The sequence below is a fragment of the Artemia sp. Qi Xiang Cuo genome, chromosome 3 (genome assembly GCF_049724085.1).
Source record: "Artemia sp. Qi Xiang Cuo chromosome 3, ASM4972408v1, whole genome shotgun sequence".
NCBI lineage: Eukaryota > Metazoa > Arthropoda > Branchiopoda > Anostraca > Artemiidae > Artemia > Artemia sp. Qi Xiang Cuo.
Genome location: NC_142796.1, coordinates 86,247,301 through 86,270,369, shown reverse-complemented (window position 1 = coordinate 86,270,369; position 23,069 = coordinate 86,247,301). Strand labels below are relative to the sequence as shown.

The following is a 23,069-nucleotide window of genomic DNA, read 5'->3' as shown; positions in this document are numbered from 1 at the left end:
TGCCAGATAAAATAGCGGTGGGAGAGCATACCAAGACCCCCTCTTCTCGGAGAGCATACAAAATTTTCACATATAGCTATTCCAGCTTTCCCCTCCAAACAAAACGCCAAATGCTCCTTTCTACCTTTTTAGCATACTTTTCTTCAAGATTAAAAGCCGGTGCCAGATAAAATAGTGGTGGGAGAGCATACCAAGACCCCCTCTTCTCGGAGCGCATACAAAATTTTCACATCTTGCTTTTCCAGCTTTCCCCTCCAAACAAAACGCCAAATGCTCCTTTCTACCTTTTTATCATAATTTTCTTCAAGATTAAAAGCCGGTGCCAGATAAAATAGCGGTGGGAGAGCATACCAAGACCCCCTCTTCTCGGAGCGCATACAAAATTTTCACATCTAGCTTTTCCAGCTTTCCCTCCAAACAAAACGCCAAATGCTCCTTTCTACCTTTTTAGCATACTTTTCTTCAAGATTAAAAGCCGGTGCCAGATAAAATAGCGGTGGGAGAGCATACCAAGACCCCTCTTCTCGGAGCGCATACAAAATTTTCACATCTTGCTTTTCCAGCTTTCCCCTCCAAACAAAACGCCAAATGCTCCTTTCTACCTTTTTAGCATACTTTTCTTCAAGATTAAAAGCCGGTGCCAGATAAAATAGCGGTGGGAGAGCATACCAAGACCCCTCTTCTCGGAGCGCATACAAAATTTTCACATCTAGCTTTTCCAGCTTTCCCTCCAAACAAAACGCCAAATGCTCCTTTCTACCTTTTTAGCATACTTTTCTTCAAGATTAAAAGCCGGTGCCAGATAAAATAGCGGTGGGAGAGCATACCAAGACCCCCTCTTCTCGGAGCACATACAACATTTTCACATCTAGCTTTTCCAGCTTTCCCTCCAAACAAAACGCCAAATGCTCCTTTCTACCTTTTTAGCATACTTTTCTTCAAGATTAAAAGCCGGTGCCAGATAAAATAGCGGTGGGAGAGCATACCAAGACCCCCTCTTCTCGGAGCACATACAACATTTTCACATCTAGCTTTTCCAGCTTTCCCTCCAAACAAAACGCCAAATGCTCCTTTCTACCTTTTTAGCATACTTTTCTTCAAGATTAAAAGCCGGTGCCAGATAAAATAGCGGTGGGAGAGCATACCAAGACCCCCTCTTCTCGGAGCGCATACAAAATTTTCACATCTTGCTTTTCCAGCTTTCCCTCCAAACAAAACGCCAAATGCTCCTTTCTACCTTTTTAGCATACTTTTCTTCAAGATTAAAAGCCGGTGCCAGATAAAATAGCGGTGGGAGAGCATACCAAGACCCCCTCTTCTTGGAGCACATACAACATTTTCACATCTTGTTTTTCCAGCTTTCCCCTCCAAACAAAACGCCAAATGCTCCTTTCTACCTTTTTAGCATACTTTTCTTCAAGATTAAAAGCCGGTGCCAGATAAAATAGCGGTGGGAGAGCATACCAAGACCCCCTCTTCTAGGAGCGCATACAACATTTTCACATCTAGCTTTTCCAGCTTTCCCCTCCAAACAAAACGCCAAATGCTCCTTTCTACCTTTTTAGCATACTTTTCTTCAAGATTAAAAGCCGGTGCCAGATAAAATAGCGGTGGGAGAGCATACCAAGACCCCTCTTCTCGGAGCACATACAACATTTTCACATCTAGCTTTTCCAGCTTTCCCTCCAAACAAAACGCCAAATGCTCCTTTCTACCTTTTTAGCATACTTTTCTTCAAGATTAAAAGCCGGTGCCAGATAAAATAGCGGTGGGAGAGCATACCAAGACCCCCTCTTCTCGGAGCGCAGACAACATTTTCACATCTTGCTTTTCCAGCTTTCCCCTCCAAACAAAACGCCAAATGCTCCTTTCTACCTTTTTAGCATACTTTTCTTCAAGATTAAAAGCCGGTGCCAGATAAAATAGCGGTGGGAGAGCATACCAAGACCCCTCTTCTCGGAGCGCATACAACATTTTCACATCTAGCTTTTCCAGCTTTCCCTCCAAACAAAACGCCAAATGCTCCTTTCTACCTTTTTAGCATACTTTTCTTCAAGATTAAAAGCCGGTGCCAGATAAAATAGCGGTGGGAGAGCATACCAAGACCCCTCTTCTCGGAGCGCATACAACATTTTCACATCTAGCTTTTCCAGCTTTCCCCTCCAAACAAAACGCCAAATGCTCCTTTCTACCTTTTTAGCATACTTTTCTTCAAGATTAAAAGCCGGTGCCAGATAAAATAGCGGTGGGAGAGCATACCAAGACCCCCTCTTCTCGGAGCGCATACAAAATTTTCACATCTTGCTTTTCCAGCTTTCCCTCCAAACAAAACGCCAAATGCTCCTTTCTACCTTTTTAGCATACTTTTCTTCAAGATTAAAAGCCGGTGCCAGATAAAATAGCGGTGGGAGAGCATACCAAGACCCCCTCTTCTCGGAGCGCATACAACATTTTCACATCTAGCTTTTCCAGCTTTCCCTCCAAACAAAACGCCAAATGCTCCTTTCTACCTTTTTAGCATACTTTTCTTCAAGATTAAAAGCCGGTGCCAGATAAAATAGCGGTGGGAGAGCATACCAAGACCCCTCTTCTCGGAGCGCATACAACATTTTCACATCTAGCTTTTCCAGCTTTCCCCTCCAAACAAAACGCCAAATGCTCCTTTCTACCTTTTTAGCATACTTTTCTTCAAGATTAAAAGCCGGTGCCAGATAAAATAGCGGTGGGAGAGCATACCAAGACCCCCTCTTCTCGGAGCGCATACAACATTTTCACATCTAGCTTTTCCAGCTTTCCCTCCAAACAAAACGCCAAATGCTCCTTTCTACCTTTTTAGCATACTTTTCTTCAAGATTAAAAGCCGGTGCCAGATAAAATAGCGGTGGGAGAGCATACCAAGACCCCCTCTTCTCGGAGCGCATACCACAGTTTCACATCTCGCTTGTCCAGCTTTCCCCGCCAAACAAAACGCCAAATGCTCCTTTCTACCTTTTTAGCATACTTTTCTTCAAGATTAAAAGCCGGTGCCAGATAAAATAGCGGTGGGAGAGCATACCAAGACCCCCTCTTCTGGGAGCGCATACAACATTTTCACATCTTGCTTTTCCAGCTTTCCCCTCCAAACACAACGCCACATGCTCCTTTCTACCTTTTTAGCATACTTTTCTTCAAGATTAAAAGCCGGTGCCAGATAAAATAGCGATGGGAGAGCAAACCCAGACCCCCTCTTCTCGGAGCGCATACAAAATTTTCACATCTTGCTTTTCCAGCTTTCCCTCCAAACAAAACGCCAAATGCTCCTTTCTACCTTTTTAGCATACTTTTCTTCAAGATTAAAAGCCGGTGCCAGATAAAATAGCGGTGGGAGAGCATACCAAGACCCCCTCTTCTCGGAGCGCATACAACATTTTCACATCTAGCTTTTCCAGCTTTCCCTCCAAACAAAACGCCAAATGCTCCTTTCTACCTTTTTAGCATACTTTTCTTCAAGATTAAAAGCCGGTGCCAGATAAAATAGCGGTGGGAGAGCATACCAAGACCCCCTCTTCTCGGAGCGCATACAAAATTTTCACATCTAGCTTTTCCAGCTTTCCCTCCAAACAAAACGCCAAATGCTCCTTTCTACCTTTTTAGCATACTTTTCTTCAAGATTAAAAGCCGGTGCCAGATAAAATAGCGGTGGGAGAGCATACCAAGCCCCCCTCTTCTCGGAGCTCATACAAAATTTTCACATCTAGCTTTTCCAGCTTTCCCCTCCAAACAAAACGCCAACTGCTCCCTTCTACCTTTTTAGCATACTTTTCTACAAGATTAAAAGCCGGTGCCAGATAAAATAGAGGTGGGAGAGCATACCAAGACCCCCTCTTCTCGGAGCGCATACAACATTTTCACCTCTAGCTTTTCCAGCTTTCCCCTCCAAACAAAACGCCAAATGCTCCTTTCTACCTTTTTAGCATACTTTTCTTCAAGATTAAAAGCCGGTGCCAGATAAAATAGTGGTGGGAGAGCATACCAAGACCCCCTCTTCTCGGAGCGCATACAACATTTTCACATCTAGCTTTTCCAGCTTTCCCTCCAAACAAAACGCCAAATGCTCCTTTCTACCTTTTTAGCATACTTTTCTTCAAGATTAAAAGCCGGTGCCAGATAAAATAGCGGTGGGAGAGAATACCAAGACCCCCTCTTCTCGGAGCGCATACAACATTTTCACATCTAGCTTTTCCAGCTTTCCCCTCCAAACAAAACGCCAAATGCTCCTTTCTACCTTTTTAGCATACTTTTCTTCAAGATTAAAAGCCGGTGCCAGATAAAATAGCGGTGGGAGAGCATACCAAGACCCCCTCTTCTCGGAGCGCATACAACATTTTCACATCTAGCTTTTCCAGCTTTCCCCTCCAAACAAAACGCCAAATGCTCCTTTCTACATTTTTAGCATACTTTTCTTCAAGATTAAAAGCCGGTGCCAGATAAAATAGCGGTGGGAGAGCATACCAAGACCCCTCTTCTCGGAGCGCATACAAAATTTTCACATCTTGCTTTTCCAGCTTTCCCCTCCAAACAAATCGCCAAATGCTCCTTTCTACCTTTTTAGCATACTTTTCTTCAAGATTAAAAGCCGGTGCCAGATAAAATAGCGGTGGGAGAGCATACCAAGACCCCTCTTCTCGGAGCGCATACAACATTTTCACATCTAGCTTTTCCAGCTTTCCCTCCAAACAAAACGCCAAATGCTCCTTTCTACCTTTTTAGCATACTTTTCTTCAAGATTAAAAGCCGGTGCCAGATAAAATAGCGGTGGGAGAGCATACCAAGACCCCCTCTTCTCGGAGCGCATACAACATTTTCACATCTAGCTTTTCCAGCTTTCCCTCCAAACAAAACGCCAAATGCTCCTTTCTACCTTTTTAGCATACTTTTCTTCAAGATTAAAAGCCGGTGCCAGATAAAATAGCGGTGGGAGAGCATACCAAGACCCCCTCTTCTTGGAGCTCATACAACATTTTCACATCTAGCTTTTCCAGCTTTCCCCTCCAAACAAAACGCCAACTGCTCCTTTCTACCTTTTTAGCATACTTTTCTTCAAGATTAAAAGCCGGTGCCAGATAAAATAGCGGTGGGAGAGCATACCAAGACCCCCTCTTCTCGGAGCGCATACAAAATTTTCACATCTAGCTTTTCCAGCTTTCCCTCCAAACAAAACGCCAAATGCTCCTTTCTACCTTTTTAGCATACTTTTCTTCAAGATTAAAAGCCGGTGCCAGATAAAATAGCGGTGGGAGAGCATACCAAGACCCCCTCTTCTCGGAGCGCATACAACATTTTCACATCTAGCTTTTCCAGCTTTCCCCTCCAAACAAAACGCCAAATGCTCCTTTCTACCTTTTTAGCATACTTTTCTTCAAGATTAAAAGCCGGCGCCAGATAAAATAGCGGTGGGAGAGCATACCAAGACCCCCTCTTCTCGGAGCGCATACAACTTTTTCACATCTAGCTTTTCCAGCTTTCCCCTCCAAACAAAACGCCAAATGCTCCTTTCTACCTTTGTAGCATACTTTTCTTCAAGATTAAAAGCCGGTGCCAGATAAAATAGCGGTGGGAGAGCATACCAAGACCCCCTCTTCTCGGAGCGCATACAACATTTTCACATCTAGCTTTTCCAGCTTTCCCTCCAAACAAAACGCCAAATGCTCCTTTCTACCTTTTTAGCATACTTTTCTTCAAGATTAAAAGCCGGTGCCAGATAAAATAGCGGTGGGAGAGCATACCAAGACCCCCCTCTTCTCGGAGCGCATACAACATTTTCACATCTTGCTTTTCCAGCTTTCCCCTCCAAACAAAACGCCAAATGCTCCTTTCTACCTTTTTAGCATACTTTTCTTCAAGATTAAAAGCCGGTGCCAGATAAAATAGCGGTGGGAGAGCATACCCAGACCCCCTCTTCTCGGAGTGCATACAAAATTTTCACATCTAGCTTTTCCAGCTTTCCCCTCCAAACAAAACGCCAAATGCTCCTTTCTACCTTTTTAGCATACTTTTCTTCAAGATTAAAAGCCGGTGAATGATAAAATAGCGGTGGGAGAGCATACCAAGACCCCCTCTTCTCGGAGAGCATACAAAATTTTCACATCTAGCTTTTCAAGCTTTCCCCTCCAAACAAAACGCCAAATGCTCCTTTCTACCTTTTTAGCATACTTTTCTTCAAGATTAAAAGCCGGTGCCAGATAAAATAGCGGTGGGAGAGCATACCAAGACCCCTCTTCTCGGAGCGCATACAAAATTTTCACATCTAGCTTTTCCAGCTTTCCCTCCAAACAAAACGCCAAATGCTCCTTTCTACCTTTTTAGCATACTTTTCTTCAAGATTAAAAGCCGGTGCCAGATACAATAGCGGTGGGAGAGCATACCAAGACCCCCTCTTCTCGGAGTGCATACAAAATTTTCACATCTTGCTTTTCCAGCTTTCCCCTCCAAACAAAACGCCAAATGCTCCTTTCTACCTTTTTAGCATACTTTTCTACAAGATTAAAAGCCGGTGCCAGATAAAATAGCGGTGGGAGAGCATACCAAGACCCCCTCTTCTCTGAGAGCATACAAAATTTTCACATATAGCTTTTCCAGCTTTCCCCTCCAAACAAAACGCCAAATGCTCCTTTCTACCTTTTTAGCATACTTTTCTTCAAGATTAAAAGCCGGTGCCAGATAAAATAGCGGTGGGAGAGCATACCAAGACCCCCTCTTCTCGGAGCGCATACACAATTTTCACATCTAGCTTTTCCAGCTTTCCCCCCCACACAAAACGCCAAATGCTCCTTTCTACCTTTTTAGCATACTTTTCTTCAAGATTAAAAGCCGGTGCCAGATAAAATAGCGGTGGGAGAGCATACCAAGACCCCTCTTCTCGGAGCGCATACAAAATTTTCACATCTTGCTTTTCCAGCTTTCCCCTCCAAACAAAACGCCAAATGCTCCTTTCTACCTTTTTAGCATACTTTTCTTCAAGATTAAAAGCCGGTGCCAGATAAAATAGTGGTGGGAGAGCATACCAAGACCCACTCTTCTCGGAGCGCATACAAAATTTTCACATCTTGCTTTTCCAGCTTTCCCTCCAAACAAAACGCCAAATGCTCCTTTCTACCTTTTTAGCATACTTTTCTTCAAGATTAAAAGCCGGTGCCAGATAAAATAGCGGTGGGAGAGCTTACCAAGACCCCCTCTTCTCGGAGTGCATACATATTTTTCACATCTTGCTGTTCCAGCTATCCCCTCCAAACAAAACGCCAAATGCTCCTGTCTACCTTTTTAGCATACTTTTCTACGAGATTAAAAGCAGGTGCAAGATAAAATAGAGGTGGGAGAGCTTAACAAGACCCCCTCTTCTCGGAGCGCATACAAAATTTTCACATCTTGCTTTTCCAGCTTTCCCTCCAAACAAAACGCCAAATGCTCCTTTCTACCTTTTTAGCATACTTTTCTTCAAGATTAAAAGCCGGTGCCAGATAATATAGCTGTTGGAGAGCTTACCAAGACCCCCTCTTCTCGGAGCGCATACAAAATTTTCACATCTTGCTTTTCCAGCTTTCCCCTCCAAACAAAACGCCAAATGCTCCTTTCTACCTTTTTAGCATACTTTTCTTCAAGATTAAAATCCGGTGCCAGATAAAATAGCGGTGGGAGAGCTTACCAAGACCCCCTCTTCTCGGAGCGCATACAAAATTTTCACATCTTGCTTTTCCAGCTTTCCCCTCCAAACAAAACGCCAAATGCTCCTTTCTACCTTTTTAGCATACTTTTCTTCAAGATTAAAAGCCGGTGCCAGATAAAATAGCGGTGGGAGAGCATACCAAGACCCCCTCTTCTCGGAGCGCATACAACATTTTCACATCTAGTTTTTCCAGCTTTCCCCTCCAAACAAAACGCCAAATGCTCCTTTCTACCTTTTTAGCATACTTTTCTTCAAGATTAAAAGCCGGTGCAAGATAAAATAGCGGTGGGAGATCATACCAAGACCCCCTCTTCTCGGAGCGCATACAACATTTTCACATCTAGCTTTTCCAGCTTTCCCCTCCAAACAAAACGCCAAATGCTCCTTTCTACCTTTTTAGCATACTTTTCTTCCAGATTAAAAGCCGGTGCCAGATAAAATAGCGGTGGGAGAGCATACCAAGACCCCCCTCTTCTCGGAGCTCATACAAAATTTTCACATCTAGCTTTTCCAGCTTTCCCCTCCAAACAAAACGCCAAATGCTCCTTTCTACCTTTTTAGCATACTTTTCTTCAAGATTAAAAGCCGGTGCCAGATAAAATAGCGGTGGGAGAGCATACCAAGACCCCCTCTTCTGGGAGCACATACAAAATTTTCACATCTAGCTTTTCCAGCTTTCCCCTCCAAACAAAACGCCAAATGCTCCTTTCTACCTTTTTAGCATACTTTTCTTCAAGATTAAAAGCCGGTGCCAGATAAAATAGCGGTGGGAGAGCATACCAAGACCCCCTCTTCTCGGAGTTCATACAAAATTTTCACATCTCGCTTTTCCAGCTTTCCCCTCCAAACACAACGCCACATGCTCCTTTCTACCTTTTAAGCATACTTTTCTACAAGATTAAAAGCCGGTGCCAGATAAAATATCGGTGGGAGAGCATACCAAGACCCCCTCTTCTCGGAGTGCATACAAAATTTTCACATCTTGCTTTTCCAGCTTTCCCCTCCAAACAAAACGCCAAATGCTCCTTTCTACCTTTTTAGCATACTTTTCTTCAAGATTAAAAGCCGGTGCCAGATAAAATAGTGGTGGGAGAGCAGACCAAGACCCCCTCTTCTCGGAGCGCATACAACATTTTCACATCTAGCTTTTCCAGCTTTCCCCTCCAAACAAAACGCCAAATGCTCCTTTCTACCTTTTTAGCATACTTTTCTTCAAGATTAAAAGCAGGTGCCAGATAAAATAGCGGTGGGAGAGCATACCAAGACCCCCTCTTCTCGGAGCTCATACAAAATTTTCACATCTAGCTTTTCCAGCTTTCCCCTCCAAACAAAACGCCAAATGCTCCTTTCTACCTTTTTAGCATACTTTTCTTCAAGATTAAAAGCCGGTGCCAGATAAAATAGCTGTGGGAGATCATACCAAGACCCCCTCTTCTCGGAGCGCATACAACATTTTCACATCTAGCTTGTCCAGCTTTCCCCTCCAAACAAAACGCCAAATGCTCCTTTCTACCTTTTTAGCATACTTTTCTACCAGATTAAAAGCCGGTGCCAGATAAAATAGCGGTGGGAGAGCATACCAAGACCCCCTCTTCTGGGAGCGCATACAACATTTTCACATCTAGCTTTTCCAGCTTTCCCCTCCAAACAACACGCCAAATGCTCCTTTCTACCTTTTTAGCATACTTTTCTTCAAGATTAAAAGCCGGTGCCAGATAAAATAGTGGTGGGAGAGCATACCAAGACCCCCTCTTCTCGGAGCGCATACAACATTTTCACATCTAGCTTTTCCAGCTTTCCCCTCCAAACAAAACGCCAAATGCTCCTTTCTACCTTTTTAGCATACTTTTCTTCAAGATTAAAAGCCGGTGCCAGATAAAATAGCGGTGGGAGAGCATACCAAGACCCCCTCTTCTCGGAGCGCATACAACATTTTCACATCTAGCTTTTCCAGCTTTCCCCTCCAAACAAAACGCCAAATGCTCCTTTCTACCTTTTTAGCATACTTATCTTCAAGATTAAAAGCCGGTGCCAGATAAAATAGCGGTGGGAGAGCATACCAAGACCCCCTCTTCTCGGAGCTCATACAACATTTTCACATCTAGCTTTTCCAGCTTTCCCCTCCAAACAAAACGCCAAATGCTCCTTTCTACCTTTTTAGCATACTTTTCTTCAAGATTAAAAGCCGGTGCCAGATAAAATAGCGGTGGGAGAGCATACCAAGACCCCTCTTCTCGGAGCACATACAACATTTTCACATCTAGCTTTTCCAGCTTTCCCCTCCAAACAAAACGCCAAATGCTCCTTTCTACCTTTTTAGCATACTTTTCTTCAAGATTAAAAGCCGGTGCCAGATAAAATAGCGATGGGAGAGCATACCAAGACCCCCTCTTCTCGGAGCACATACAACATTTTCACATCTAGCTTTTCCAGCTTTCCCCTCCAAACAAAACGCCAAATGCTCCTTTCTACCTTTTTAGCATACTTTTCTTCAAGATTAAAAGCCGGTGCCAGATAAAATAGCGGTGGGAGAGCATACCAAGACACCCTCTTCTCGGAGCGCATACAACATTTTCACATCTAGCTTTTCCAGCTTTCCCCCCCAAACAAAACGCCAAATGCTCCTTTCTACCTTTTTAGAATACTTTTCTTCAAGATTAAAAGCCGGTGCCAGATAAAATAGCGGTGGGAGAGCATACCAAGACCCCCTCTTCTCGGAGCGCATACAACATTTTCACATCTAGCTTTTCCAGCTTTCCCCTCCAAACAAAACGCCAAATGCTCCTTTCTACCTTTTTAGCAAACTTTTCTTCAAGATAAAAAGACGGAGCCAGATAAAATAGCGGAGGGAGAGCATACCCAGACACCCTCGTCTCGGAGAGCAAACAAAATATTCACATCTTGCTATTACAGCTTTCACCTCCACACACACAGCCAAATTCTAATTTCTACCTTTTTATCATACTTTTCTACTTTTTTATAAGAAGGTGAAAGATAAAATAGTGGTGGGAGAGCATACCAAGACCCCCTCTTCTCGGAGCACATACAACATTTTCACATCTAGCTTTTCCAGCTTTCCCCTCCAAACAAAACGCCAAATGCTCCTTTCTACCTTTCTAGCATACTTTTCTTCAAGATTAAAAGCCGGTGCCAGATAAAATAGCGGTGGGAGAGCATACCAAGACCCCCTCTTCTCGGAGCGCATACAACATTTTCACATCTAGCTTTTCCAGCTTTCCCCTCCAAACAAAACGCCAAATGCTCCTTTCTACCTTTTTAGCATACTTTTCTTCATGATTAAAAGCCGGTGCCAGATATAATAGAGGTGGGAGAGCATACCAAGACCCCCTCTTCTCGGAGCACATACAACATTTTCACATCTAGCTTTTCCAGCTTTCCCCTCCAAACAAAACGCCAAATGCTCCTTTCTACCTTTCTAGCATACTTTTCTTCAAGATTAAAAGCCGGTGCCAGATAAACTAGCGGTGTGAGAGCATACCAAGACCCCCTCTTCTCGGAGTTCATACAAAATTTTCACATCTAGCTTTTCCAGCTTTCCCCTCCAAACAAAACGCCAAATGCTCCTTTCTACCTTTTTATCATACTTTTCTTCAAGATTAAAAGCCGGTGCCAGATAAAATAGCGGTGGGAGAGCATACCAAGACCCCCTCTTCTCGGAGCTCATACAACATTTTCACATCTAGCTTTTCCAGCTTTCCCCTCCAAACAAAACGCCAAATGCTCCTTTCTACCTTTGTAGCATACTTTTCTTCAAGATTAAAAGCCGGTGCCAGATAAAATAGCGGTGGGAGAGCATACCAAGACCCCCTCTTCTCGGAGCGCATACAACATTTTCACATCTAGCTTTTCCAGCTTTCCCCTCCAAACAAAACGCCAAATGCTCCTTTCTAACTTTTTAGCATACTTTTCTACAAGATTAAAAGCCGGTGCCAGATAAAATAGCGGTGGGAGAGCATACCAAGACCCCCTCTTCTCGGAGCTCATACAACATTTTCACATCTAGCTTTTCCAGCTTTCCCCTCCAAACAACACGCCAAATGCTCCTTTCTACCTTTTTAGAATAATTTTCTACATTATTTACAGCCTGTTAATGATTTATTTGCTGTTGGTGCTATTCCATAGACCCACTCTTATATGCGAAAAGACATAAGTTTCACATAGTGATATTCATGATTTCACCTCCACACACAACGCCACATAATCGTGGCTCCCGTGTTAGCCTAATTTTCTTCAAGAGTAAAAGCCGGTGCCAGATATAATAGAGGTGGGAGAGCATACCAAGACCCCCTCTTCTCGGAGCACATACAACATTTTCACATCTAGCTTTTCCAGCTTTCCCCTCCAAACAAAACGCCAAATGCTCCTTTCTACCTTTTTAGCATACTTTTCTTCAAGATTAAAAGCCGGTGCCAGATAAAATAGCGGTGGGAGAGAATACCAAGACCCCCTCTTCTCGGAGCACATACAACATTTTCACATCTAGCTTTTCCAGCTTTCCCTCCAAACAAAACGCCAAATGCTCCTTTCTACCTTTTTAGCATACTTTTCTTCAAGATTAAAAGCCGGTGCCAGATAAAATAGCGGTGGGAGAGCATACCAAGACCCCCTCTTCTCGGAGCACATACAACATTTTCACATCTAGCTTTTCCAGCTTTCCCCTCCAAACAAAACGCCAAATGCTCCTTTCTACCTTTCTAGCATACTTTTCTTCAAGATTAAAAGCCGGTGCCAGATAAAATAGCTGTGGGAGAGCATACCAAGACCCCCTCTTCTCGGAGCACATACAACATTTTCACATCTAGCTTTTCCAGCTTTCCCTCCAAACAAAACGCCAAATGCTCCTTTCTACCTTTCTAGCATACTTTTCTTCCAGATTAAAAGCCGGTGCCAGATAAAATAGCGGTGGGAGAGCATACCAAGACCCCCTCTTCTCGGAGCACAGACAACATTTTCACATCTAGCTTTTCCAGCTTTCCCCTCCAAACATAACGCCAACTTCTCCTTTCTACCTTTTTAGCATACTTTTCTTCAAGATTAAAAGCTGGTCCCAGATAAAATAGCGGTGGGAGAGCATATGTGTTTACATACACTACTCTCTCAAACATTGACACGAAGTGTGCTCTTTGATGGGCTACCAGCAACCCCTCAATCTTTTGCACACGCTCTTCCCACAAATTTTCCACGTTTACCGTTCTTTCAAAAAGTGCACCCAATACATTCACGGACTGAGCCTCCTCGACCCAGACGCTATCATCTAACCGTGCACGCTCACCTACGTTTAGTAACTGGCTCTTTTTTCTGTGTATTTTTACCAAGAAATGCTCCTCATACCACATTAGTCCTCTCACCAATTCCATCAAATCAGCCAAACTCCAAGGAAGGAAAACCCCATCGTCTACAAAAGCCAGTGTTTTCAAGGAGATATTCATCGCAATGGCAATCCACTGTATCCGCCGTTCAACATACTTAAGAAGTGGATCTATATAAAGTTCGAATAAATAAGGCTCGGATCCCCTTGTCGCACTGCCTATTCAAGCTTCAGCCTTCCACTAGTGTAACCAATTATATTCACAACCGCAATCAGGTTCTTATATAAATTGTCATACCACTTCACAAACCGTTGATCAAACCCAAAATTTTCCTTTGTCAGTGTCCACAGTATCAATCTTATAACTGAGTCATACGCTTTGGCAACATCCATACACAGTAGGAAAACCATTACGGAAAACGCCTTATTTTTTGCCATTTCATCGTCTCTGCGCACCAACAAGCCATGCAGCACGTTGAGAATATGCTTGGCCTTCTTTCCTCGAATACCACCAAGCTGATATCCTCCAAGGATTCCAGGCATCACCTTCTCCATTCTCTTATTTAAAAATTTGGACGTTATTCTGTAGTCACTTTGAAACCGATATAGGCCTCCAGTTTTGAAGGTCCATTCTGTCGCCTCCTTTAAAAAGGAGAAATATAATGCCCACATCATCCTCTGCATATCCTTGTTCAACATAGCTTCTCACCACCAAAGTAAACAGATCCCTGATTTCCGGAAAAAATTCTTTGTAAAATTCGTATCCCAGTCCATCCACCCCAGGTGACTTGCCATTTTTCATTCCTCTTATTATTTTTTCAGTTTCAAGCCGGGTTACCTCCTGAAGTATCAGCTCATTCTCTTTGGTCTTTACCTTCCTAACTGGTTCTAAATCTGCCAAGGAATCCATTCTGCTATCTTGTCCTTGATCCGGCAATGTGTAAATTTGCTTATAAAAATCTTCCACTATTTTTCTTATCTCCTCTTCATTTTCCACAAATTCTCCCTGCTAATTTCTTAATCCCCTAATTCTATTTTCTTTTTTGCCTTAATTTTCATTGCTAGATTTATTTGTTCTGCATTCTCCTCTTCAGCCAATCTATTCTTCATTTTCCAAATCTCAAATTCTTTTTCTTCAATCTTTCGTATTTCATCTTTGACCTCTTTAAACTCGTACCACACCTCCGTCCCCTCGTCAATCTCTTCCTTCAGTTGGTTAGCACTCTATAAAGATGTCTTTTATGTGCTTTATTTTCCCTTCTTGATTCTTTTTCCCAGTTGTACATATGCTTTTACTTTTTGCTTTAGGACTTTCCAAAATTACACTGGCTCTGTTCCATCTGTAAAATCATGCATCCAAGTTCGAATACTGGCTCTCAGCTGCTCTTTCAGTGGGCCCTTTAGTGGTGAAGGATTCAGTTTCCAATAGCTCTTTATAAATTCTCTCGATTTGTGTCTGTTCCCATATCCATTACAAGAGCAGTGTGGTCAGAGAATGATACGAGTTCGTTCTGTACACTTATCACTTCCGTTAACAGATTTTGTCCCACATAAATCTGGTCTATTCTGCTTGATCCTCGGTTATCCATTCGGGTGAATCCAGATCCTTTCCCAAAATGAACTCACTTATCTTTCAAATTCCAAACACTTATGACCGCCTTTAAACCTTCACTGCATCTTCTTCTTGCTACTCTTCTATTCCTTCCTAAGGCATCCACTTCGGACACTATACAATTAAAATCCCCCAACATTATCAAATTTTCTTCACAAAGGAACCTTTGCAATTTTTCTCGAATGGCACTCTCCTGTTGTGTGAAGTTACCCGTTCCTAACGGTAGGTGGACGTTTACTATCACCAATGACCCACAACGCAAACTACAAATGCTTCCATCATCTTCAAAACGCATGCTTCCGTGATCACACTGTACATTTTCTTTTAAAAGGAAACCTACGTCTGGCTCGACCTCTATATAAACATACTGTTAACTCTCGGGGCTTTATAGTTTTTCGAGTCAACTTCTTGCAGACATGCTACATCTACATTCTGTTTTGTCCCAAATTCTGAAATGAAAGTCTGTCTTTTTGCTTGTTTTGCTCCATTCACGTTTAATGTAGCTATCCGCATTTAATTGCCTAAAAAAAGAAAAAAAAAATCTTCCTTTTCACCTATATCCTCTTTTTCCCTCCATTTCCTTTTTCCTTTCTGATACATTTTCCTTCCGTTTTTCTCTCCTTTGATTGGTTACTCTCCGTGCTACCAAGGGATGCCTGACTAAGGGTTCTCTTCGGTGACAGTACATTTTGGTTTGTTGCTCCTTCTTTTAATTGGTCTTTTTGGGTTTTGGTTGGTGGTCTCAAAACTCTCTTTTGGTTTTCTGCTACTTGTTTGCTTGCTCCTGCTTCTGAATTGCCATGTCTCTCTGCTTCTTTGGCTGCTGGCCCAATTTCTGCCGCTTCTTTTGTTGTGTCCGGGGTTGTTTTAGCCCCACCTCTTTTCTTAGCATTTATCTTTGCACTTTCCAGTACCATGTTTACCGCAGCTGATGGTGAGAGCGCGCTAATGCCTCTAACTTCTTCATTTCCTTGCGGTGGCTTCGGTGTTGGACTCAGGACACTCTGCCTTCTTGGATTTTTGTGATTTCTCTGACAGTCCTTGGCCTCATGATCCTCGCTATGGCAAATAAAACACGCTGTCGGCTGATCAGGATAGAAGACGTTGATTTTTTCCTCCCCTCCAAGAACCTCAATAGACGGCGAGATGGGGGTATCGAGATACATCAAAGCTGTTGCTCTTCCCGTATATACCTCGATAAACTCATCTCCAGTATACACTTTTCTTCTTATGTTTAGGACTGTTCCGTAAACCTGGAGTTTCCTCTTTATCTCATCGCTAGTTGCTTCTCCTGGGACCCTTCTTAGCTACATGACTATAGGACGTCTCCCGGTTCTTTCAACATATACCGGATAAAAACGGTTTCTGAAGCCCATCTTTGGTTCTTGCGTCTTGCAGTACGCTACTAAGTCACCCGCCTAACACCGTGGAATTCATTGTTACTCGAACTTGGCCAAAGCACTTGAAATCATCTGTATCTATCGCCCTTACGTTCCCACGGTTAAGATTCAGCTGCTTCAGAAACCTGTGAGTATCCACCTCTCTAACTTCACTCATGGCCCCATCGTCCATCGAGCGAAAATCGAAAACCACTGTGTTCCTACTATTCTTATCACAATAAACAAACACCACAAAAAAAAGAAGAAAAAAAATCCCTTTTTCCAAATACTTTACAAAACCCAAAATATTCACGCTCTCACACTCTCACAACAAAACACACGCTCTCCTCTCACTCATAAACGAAAAAAAAAATCACTCTAAAAAAACACCCAAAAAACTTACCTTTAGACGCGCAAGGCTCTCCCGCCACACATCCACGCTGGCAACCCTGCGCACTAAGCACACACACGCCACGTCACCAATGACTCATCTTTCCTATCTCAATATCAAACACAAAAACGCACTCGTAAAAATTAAAAACACTTATCACTCTAATCACGACAATTTTCTCTCTCCTTTCAACCCACACAAAACCAATTTATCGAACTTTTTCCGACCAAAAATAAAAAAAATTGTTAAATTAGTTTCAGAAAATCTCCACCATTAAACAGCGTTGCAAGCCGCTCTTCTGTTTTTTGGCTCACCAGATTTAGCACCATGCGACTTGTGGGTCTTCCCAAAAATTAGAAAAAAAGAAATTGTTTTGCAATCATTCCCGATGACCTTCTAACCATAGACAATGTGAGCCAGTTCTTGATGTGAAGGTTCGATACAACCACCCTAGGAAAAATACGAATTTTGCTTAAAGTTGTGACCTATTTAGATCGTTTTTGTGGCCGGAAATGTCAATATGCCAGTTTTAAGAAATAAAAAGTATATAGCTGATTTAGAGGCCGGACCCCGGCAGCCTTGTAAATATATTGATTCTCTTACTCGCTTGTCTTCTAACTGCAGATAATGTGAACGTCTTCTTGATGTCATGGCTTTAGAGTAGTTTTGACGCAGCCACCGTGGAAAAAAAAATACTAAAGGTTTATAATTCTAACAAAAAGATGTTTTAAATAAACACACAGTTGCTCGTTTAAAGGAAGTATATATATTTGAATTGTGTTGTGTTTTAAGTCATGAGGTATCAAATGAGGTTACTAAAAAAAAAACAAAAAAACAAATAAACGTGGATTAACAGTATAATATATATAATATATAACAGTTTAATATACATATACTGATATTTATCCCCTAAAGTCTTAATAGCTTTTTATTTATAAAAGTTAAACAAGTGAAAATCTTTAAAATGTATTTTGTCTTCAATAAAAGGCAAATTTGTGCCCTGGTCTTCAGAAGGCATGGGGGGCGTCCGCCCTACTCATGTCAATTTCTACTCGTCTTGAGTTTGACTCGGTTATTTATTTAATTTCTGTTTGTTTCGTTTTCATTTATTTATTGATGGTGATTTGTGATAGTTTTACGCTTAGAAGATTATTTGGCTTTATATCTGCTCATTTTTGGTCTAATGGTTTTTTTTTCCTTTTTTTTTAAAAATCATTTTATGGATTTTTTATTAATTGGAAAAAATCGTCTCCCCTCCAGCATAAATTCCAAGTCAGGTCATCTTTTCTTTCCTCCTATTAGTCCTAGCCCTGAAAGTTTCAACTCAATACCCCAGCCATGAGACAAAACGGGGCAGATTTACTAAAACAGTAACTTTGGACTTTTTTATTTAAAGATCACCACTTTCCCTTTAATTCATCTCCCCATTTGTAAAGAGGATCGCCCCCTTACGTTTAACCGAATTATTTATCCGTCTGGAAGCTTAAAATAGCGTGATCGGTTTTTCCACCATGAAATGAGTAGTATTGAGTTCAAAACCATGTACCTGCGATTGACAATTTAATACTAGAGCAACTGAGCCAGCCGCGCTTGATCTATGGTTTTACACCTTTGGTGTATTAATATACAGAAAATACGGCTTTTCTCCGTCATATTACGCGTTTTCTCCGCTTTTACGCGTTATTTTGTGTTTTCTCCACTTGACATTTGGTTTTACACCTTTGATATGTTAATGTATATGTTACCGTGAATGTCCGAAATCTTGTTAATGTCGACATTCACCGGTGAATGTCCGGAATCCTTTTCCTCTGCTTTGATTCATTTAGCTTTGCGAGTCAGCTCTTTCAGTTTTATGCAAGTTATGATGGTAAAAGTTAAAATTAGGTTAGATTATATTAGGTTTGGTTAGGTTTAATTTGGTTATAAATATCAGAAATGGGTTAAAACCCTAAAGTAAACTAACCAAACCTAACCTTTCGTCATCAGACTTTGCATTAAATTGAAAAAGTTGACTGGCAACGCTGACTAAATCCAAGGAGAAAAAAAAGGCATTTCGGACATTTACCAGTGAATGTTGACATTCACGAATATCAGACAGTCACGGTAACATATACAAAAAAAACTGGTTTTCCCCCAACATTACCAAATATTATGTTTATTTACTATTCATACTTCTATATGTTTTGATTTGAATATTGTCTTTTACAGCACCATTGCCGAGCGTGCGGACAAGTTTTCTGCGGAAAGTGCAGTTCCAAATCATGTGCTCTTCCAAAATTTGGAATCGAGAAAGAAGTCCGCGTGTGTGATTCCTGCTGGGATAAGCATACTGGTAGATATTTCAATCTTTTAGGCTAAACGAGAAGTTTTATTTTTATATATATGTATTAACAAATGGGTCACAAAAAAAAATGTAGAAATCTTCATATAATACTAACAAAACAAAACTGCATATAATACTAACAATATCAAAATAGGTTCCGACTTATATTAGCGTGAAACTTGTTTCTCCCTTAATTTACGCGAAATTTTAATGTTTATTATATTTTACTTATCAACGTATATATTATGCGCCATATTAACGGATATTTTTACTTATCATTACATATATATTTTACTTATAGTTTATTATATATTAACGTTTATTATTATATTTTATTATATTAACGTTAACATATTTTACGCGACATTTCTCGTTTCATAAGCTCGTTTCACAAGTGCTTGATGTTTTGTTTGTTACCATTTCTTTTCATATCTTTTTATTTACTATTAGAGGGGGATTGTCAAAATCTGGAACGACAGAGTAGAAAATAGAAGTGGGAAATAACAAAAAGAGGCGAAATGTTCTAATATTTGAGGTAAAATCTGAAAATAGAATGAACTCAACTTAACTTAGGTCAATACACCTATGATTTTAGTCTATTTCTTTTAACCTCATTAAAACATTCTATTCCACTAGTGAAATGAATGTAAAAAAAATGACACTCGAAAATCCTTAGCAGACTACTATTCCTTAGTTCCGGTTTCAAAGCATGACCTCCGCCACTTCACGAATTTTTAACTCGTCCTCAACTCACCGGCTTTTTTGTCGCTTTTTTTTATCGTTTTTTGTACTCTTCTTTGTTTAGTTTTTTTGTCGCAATTACAAGACTATAGAGAAGTGGTAAAAACACTTGCCTGTGGTTGGGGTAACTCAGTTCAAATCTTAGATAGGAGAATTTTTATGGAATTCAAGAAGGATTTGAAATCAAACTGGTTCCAATTAGAAACCCAGGGGGAATAGTATTTCGAAATATGAGGTGTATAAATGTTTGCATAAGAAGAGAAAATAATACAATTTCGTCGTAAAAAAATTAAAAGACTAAAAAACTGAAAGATTTGTAGGGGAAGGAAAATTTAATTAGTATCCCCCTCCATCTATTATCAATATTTTCTCTCCTCGTAAGTAGTTTACCCATTTTACTTTCAACAGCACACACAGGTTTTTGAAAGTCTTAAGTAATCTGATATTCGATACACTGTTCTACTATCACCTTTGCTGGCAGCTGCTTCAGCTTCGGCTGTCTTTATTTCCAAGAAGCAACGTCTATCATACTTTGTAGACTGCTTTACAGCTTTGTGGGTTTGTTTATATTGGGCCTTGAGGTCATTTTTATAGTGCGGGGTGACATTACTATTGCAGCATTCCAGCTTGATCTTTAGTTTTTTCCTTTTTTGTATGAGTTTCCAGGAGCCATTACTGGTCCACTGCTCTTTTTTTTTCTTTTTTTTTTTTCTTTTTTTTTGTGTAACCAACTGAGACGACTGCTTCATCGCATGTTAGCCTTTCAAATTTATTAGATGAGGCAACACAATAACACATTTGTTTATCACGGAGCTTCTGAACATCAAACACTTTCATAGTTTTTTTTGCGCTTGGCAACAGTCTTTAGCTTTAATTTAAAACTAGCAGTCACTAGTTGGTGATCAGAGTACGAATTGGCCCAGCGAAAAGTTAGAACATCTTCTAGACAGCACCTATGCCGCTTTCTCATGGTCAATCTGACTCCGTGTATTCCCATCAGGCGACGTCCATGTATAATTGTGTATACATGGCGATGCGGCAACCAAGATCCACCAACAATTAGGCTACGACTAGCGCAAAGGTCAATAACACGTACTCCTTAATAGTTCAATAAACCAAGACCATGCCGGTCAATCACTTCTGGTGCATAATAACAGTCACCACCAACTTCGGCTTTAAAGTCACCACATAAAACGAGGATATCATGTTCAGGTATTGAGTTGACTAGGTTATTTAAATCAAAATAGAATGCATCTTTCGTTAAATCATCAGCGTCATTTGTCGTGGATCTTGCATAACGACAATCATAGCTGCTGGATCAGCAGCTATGATTGTCAATTTAGACTGAGAGCTAGCAAAACGAGCTTTTAGCATCCTTTTGTTTTTTGACCTGAACTCAAGCATCGATTTCTTTGCTGATTCGCTTATAGCCAGGGCAACTCCAGGTTCGCGTCTCCTCTCCTTTCCAGAGGATAAGTCTTCTTATACATCAAAACGCATAGATCCAAAACCTCTAAGTCTATCTTCTGACAAAGCTGTTTTGTCAACGTTATATGACTGGAGGGTCTTAATTACACCCTCTATGCGGTCAGACTGGGTATCAGGGTTAATAGTACTTACGTTCCTAAACGCAATGCGAAAGGGTTATTTGTTGTCAGAAAACGTGTCCGAAGGTGGTCCGTGGTCGTCATCTTTGAAGTATATTCAGATCCGAGGCTATTCGTTGTCGATTCAAAAATCATCGTTTTTATGGGGATGGGTGATTAGCCTATCGCCCAACCCTCCTCCCTTTTTTCTTGCTTGGGACAGGCTGCTCCCCAAGGCTCGGGTGAACATAGCTCCTTACAGGCGGAGTCTGTAATCTGTAAATAAATGTCTAAGCAGCGATTTTTGAATTTGTGTTGTTGGAGCATTTTTGGTGCAAGCTCTGTGATCAGTTCGAACTTAATTAATTTGACGTCGGCAAATGTTGGATTAGTTCAAAGAGTTTGAGACCTTTCAGAAATTAAAAGTTTGGTAAATATATTTATTAGTTAGCCTCTCCAGAAGGAAACATGTTAATAAAACGATTCTTACTTTTATAATATACACAAAAATTGTAGTCAGCGAATTTTCTGGTTGTTTTAAATTTTCATTCGTATTTTTTCCAGTTTTTTTTTATTTTTTAAAAATAAACATGTAATTTTTCTTTGTTACTTTTGTATTGTGTCGTATTAACGACGCTTTCTTTGTTACTTAAATTGCGTGAGTGTGCATTTTAAATTTTGGCGATAGCAAACGCTGTTTTTGTTTGCATGCCGTTTTTTTAAAAGAACATTATATATCGGCTTGTTTCGTATAAAATCGATAGAAATTTTTAAAACGCCACCTCGACGCCAAGAAAACATAGGTGGCCTTTGGTATCACTCAAACACGAATGCACGCAATTTAAGTAACTAAGAAGTCCTGTGGTGAAGCAGTGGATTTGACCTCAGCTTGGTAATATGAGACCCACAGATCGAACCCTGCTATAGCAACTCGCTGCAGGGCCGACGCGAGGACCTTAATAGTCAAGAAGTGATGATAATCCGATTATTTGATTTATTTATAAGTAACAGAATCCTGAGCCCTGAGTCCAGCACACTGCACGGCCAACGCATGGACCTTAGTAGTCAAGAAGTGACGTTTAATTCAATATATACATAAAAGTAACATAGAAAAGATGATATATTTATGAGAAAACGAAAGTGTAAGCTACCTAGAAAATCTGTTGACTTCAAGTTTTATGCATATTCTGAAGTAAGAATTGTTAACATTTATTCTTCTGGAGAGGCCAACCGCTGGGAAAATTGCAATCAATTTGATCTGTTTCAATTTTCACCGGGGCTTTAAAGCAAATTTCATTTATTATTTTGTAAACTCGTCTCCTACCCAAAGAAAAATAAATCCAAATATAAAGGCTTACTTACTTAGTCACTTAGTTTCTCCCACGCCGGCTGGTGCATAAGGCGATAACAATGCCTCTCCACGATGACCTCTGAACAACTGGCGGCCAAAAGTCTTCCAAAGGTGCTCCCGCCAGTGGAGCGTTCTTCTCTAGGCATCAGCCGAGCATCACTTTCTGCCGTCCACGCCTTCTAATGCCGGGGGTGTGGTGCCAGCGCCAGACAAAGAGGCTGCTGATGATAAAAAGTGAAATCACAGTTGTAATACTTCAGTCCATTCAGTTTGGTTGCCTTTTGGAATCCGATAAGCTTGCAAAGTTAAAGCACCAAGGACATTAAAGTAAAAACATTTTTTTCCCATGAGCCTGAAACGTGATTCATACCTTAAACCGCGAATTTCCAAAGATATCTCTTTCGATTGCTTCAAAATTATAAATTTTTTAGGGCAGTACTACATTTTTGTCAGTGTTGCCACATGGAACGGTGGAAACAAATAAGCAATATTAATTAGCTAATTTTTATAACGCCTTTCGTCTGTAAAATCTCAAACAACAATTTGTTGATTCCCAAAAATACCTACGCCTTTAAAGGAAAGCTCTGTCTGTTAAGCTGTTCGGCCCCACATGCTTTTAGCTAATTTTTTGATGATTTTCCGTCGCGTTTCTTTT

General features: G+C 41.0%; 1 protein-coding gene across 1 annotated transcript in view; it reads left to right on the top strand.

The window, feature by feature from the left end:
* LOC148954699 (hepatocyte growth factor-regulated tyrosine kinase substrate-like) overlaps positions 1–23,069 on the top strand; it is an 86,438-nt gene that overhangs the window by 26,663 nt on the left and 36,706 nt on the right. Inside the window, exon 5 of the mRNA XM_089086465.1 lies at positions 18,622–18,745. Coding sequence (XP_088942591.1) covers positions 18,622–18,745 — 124 coding nt within the window. The remainder of the gene's footprint in view (positions 1–18,621; positions 18,746–23,069) is intronic.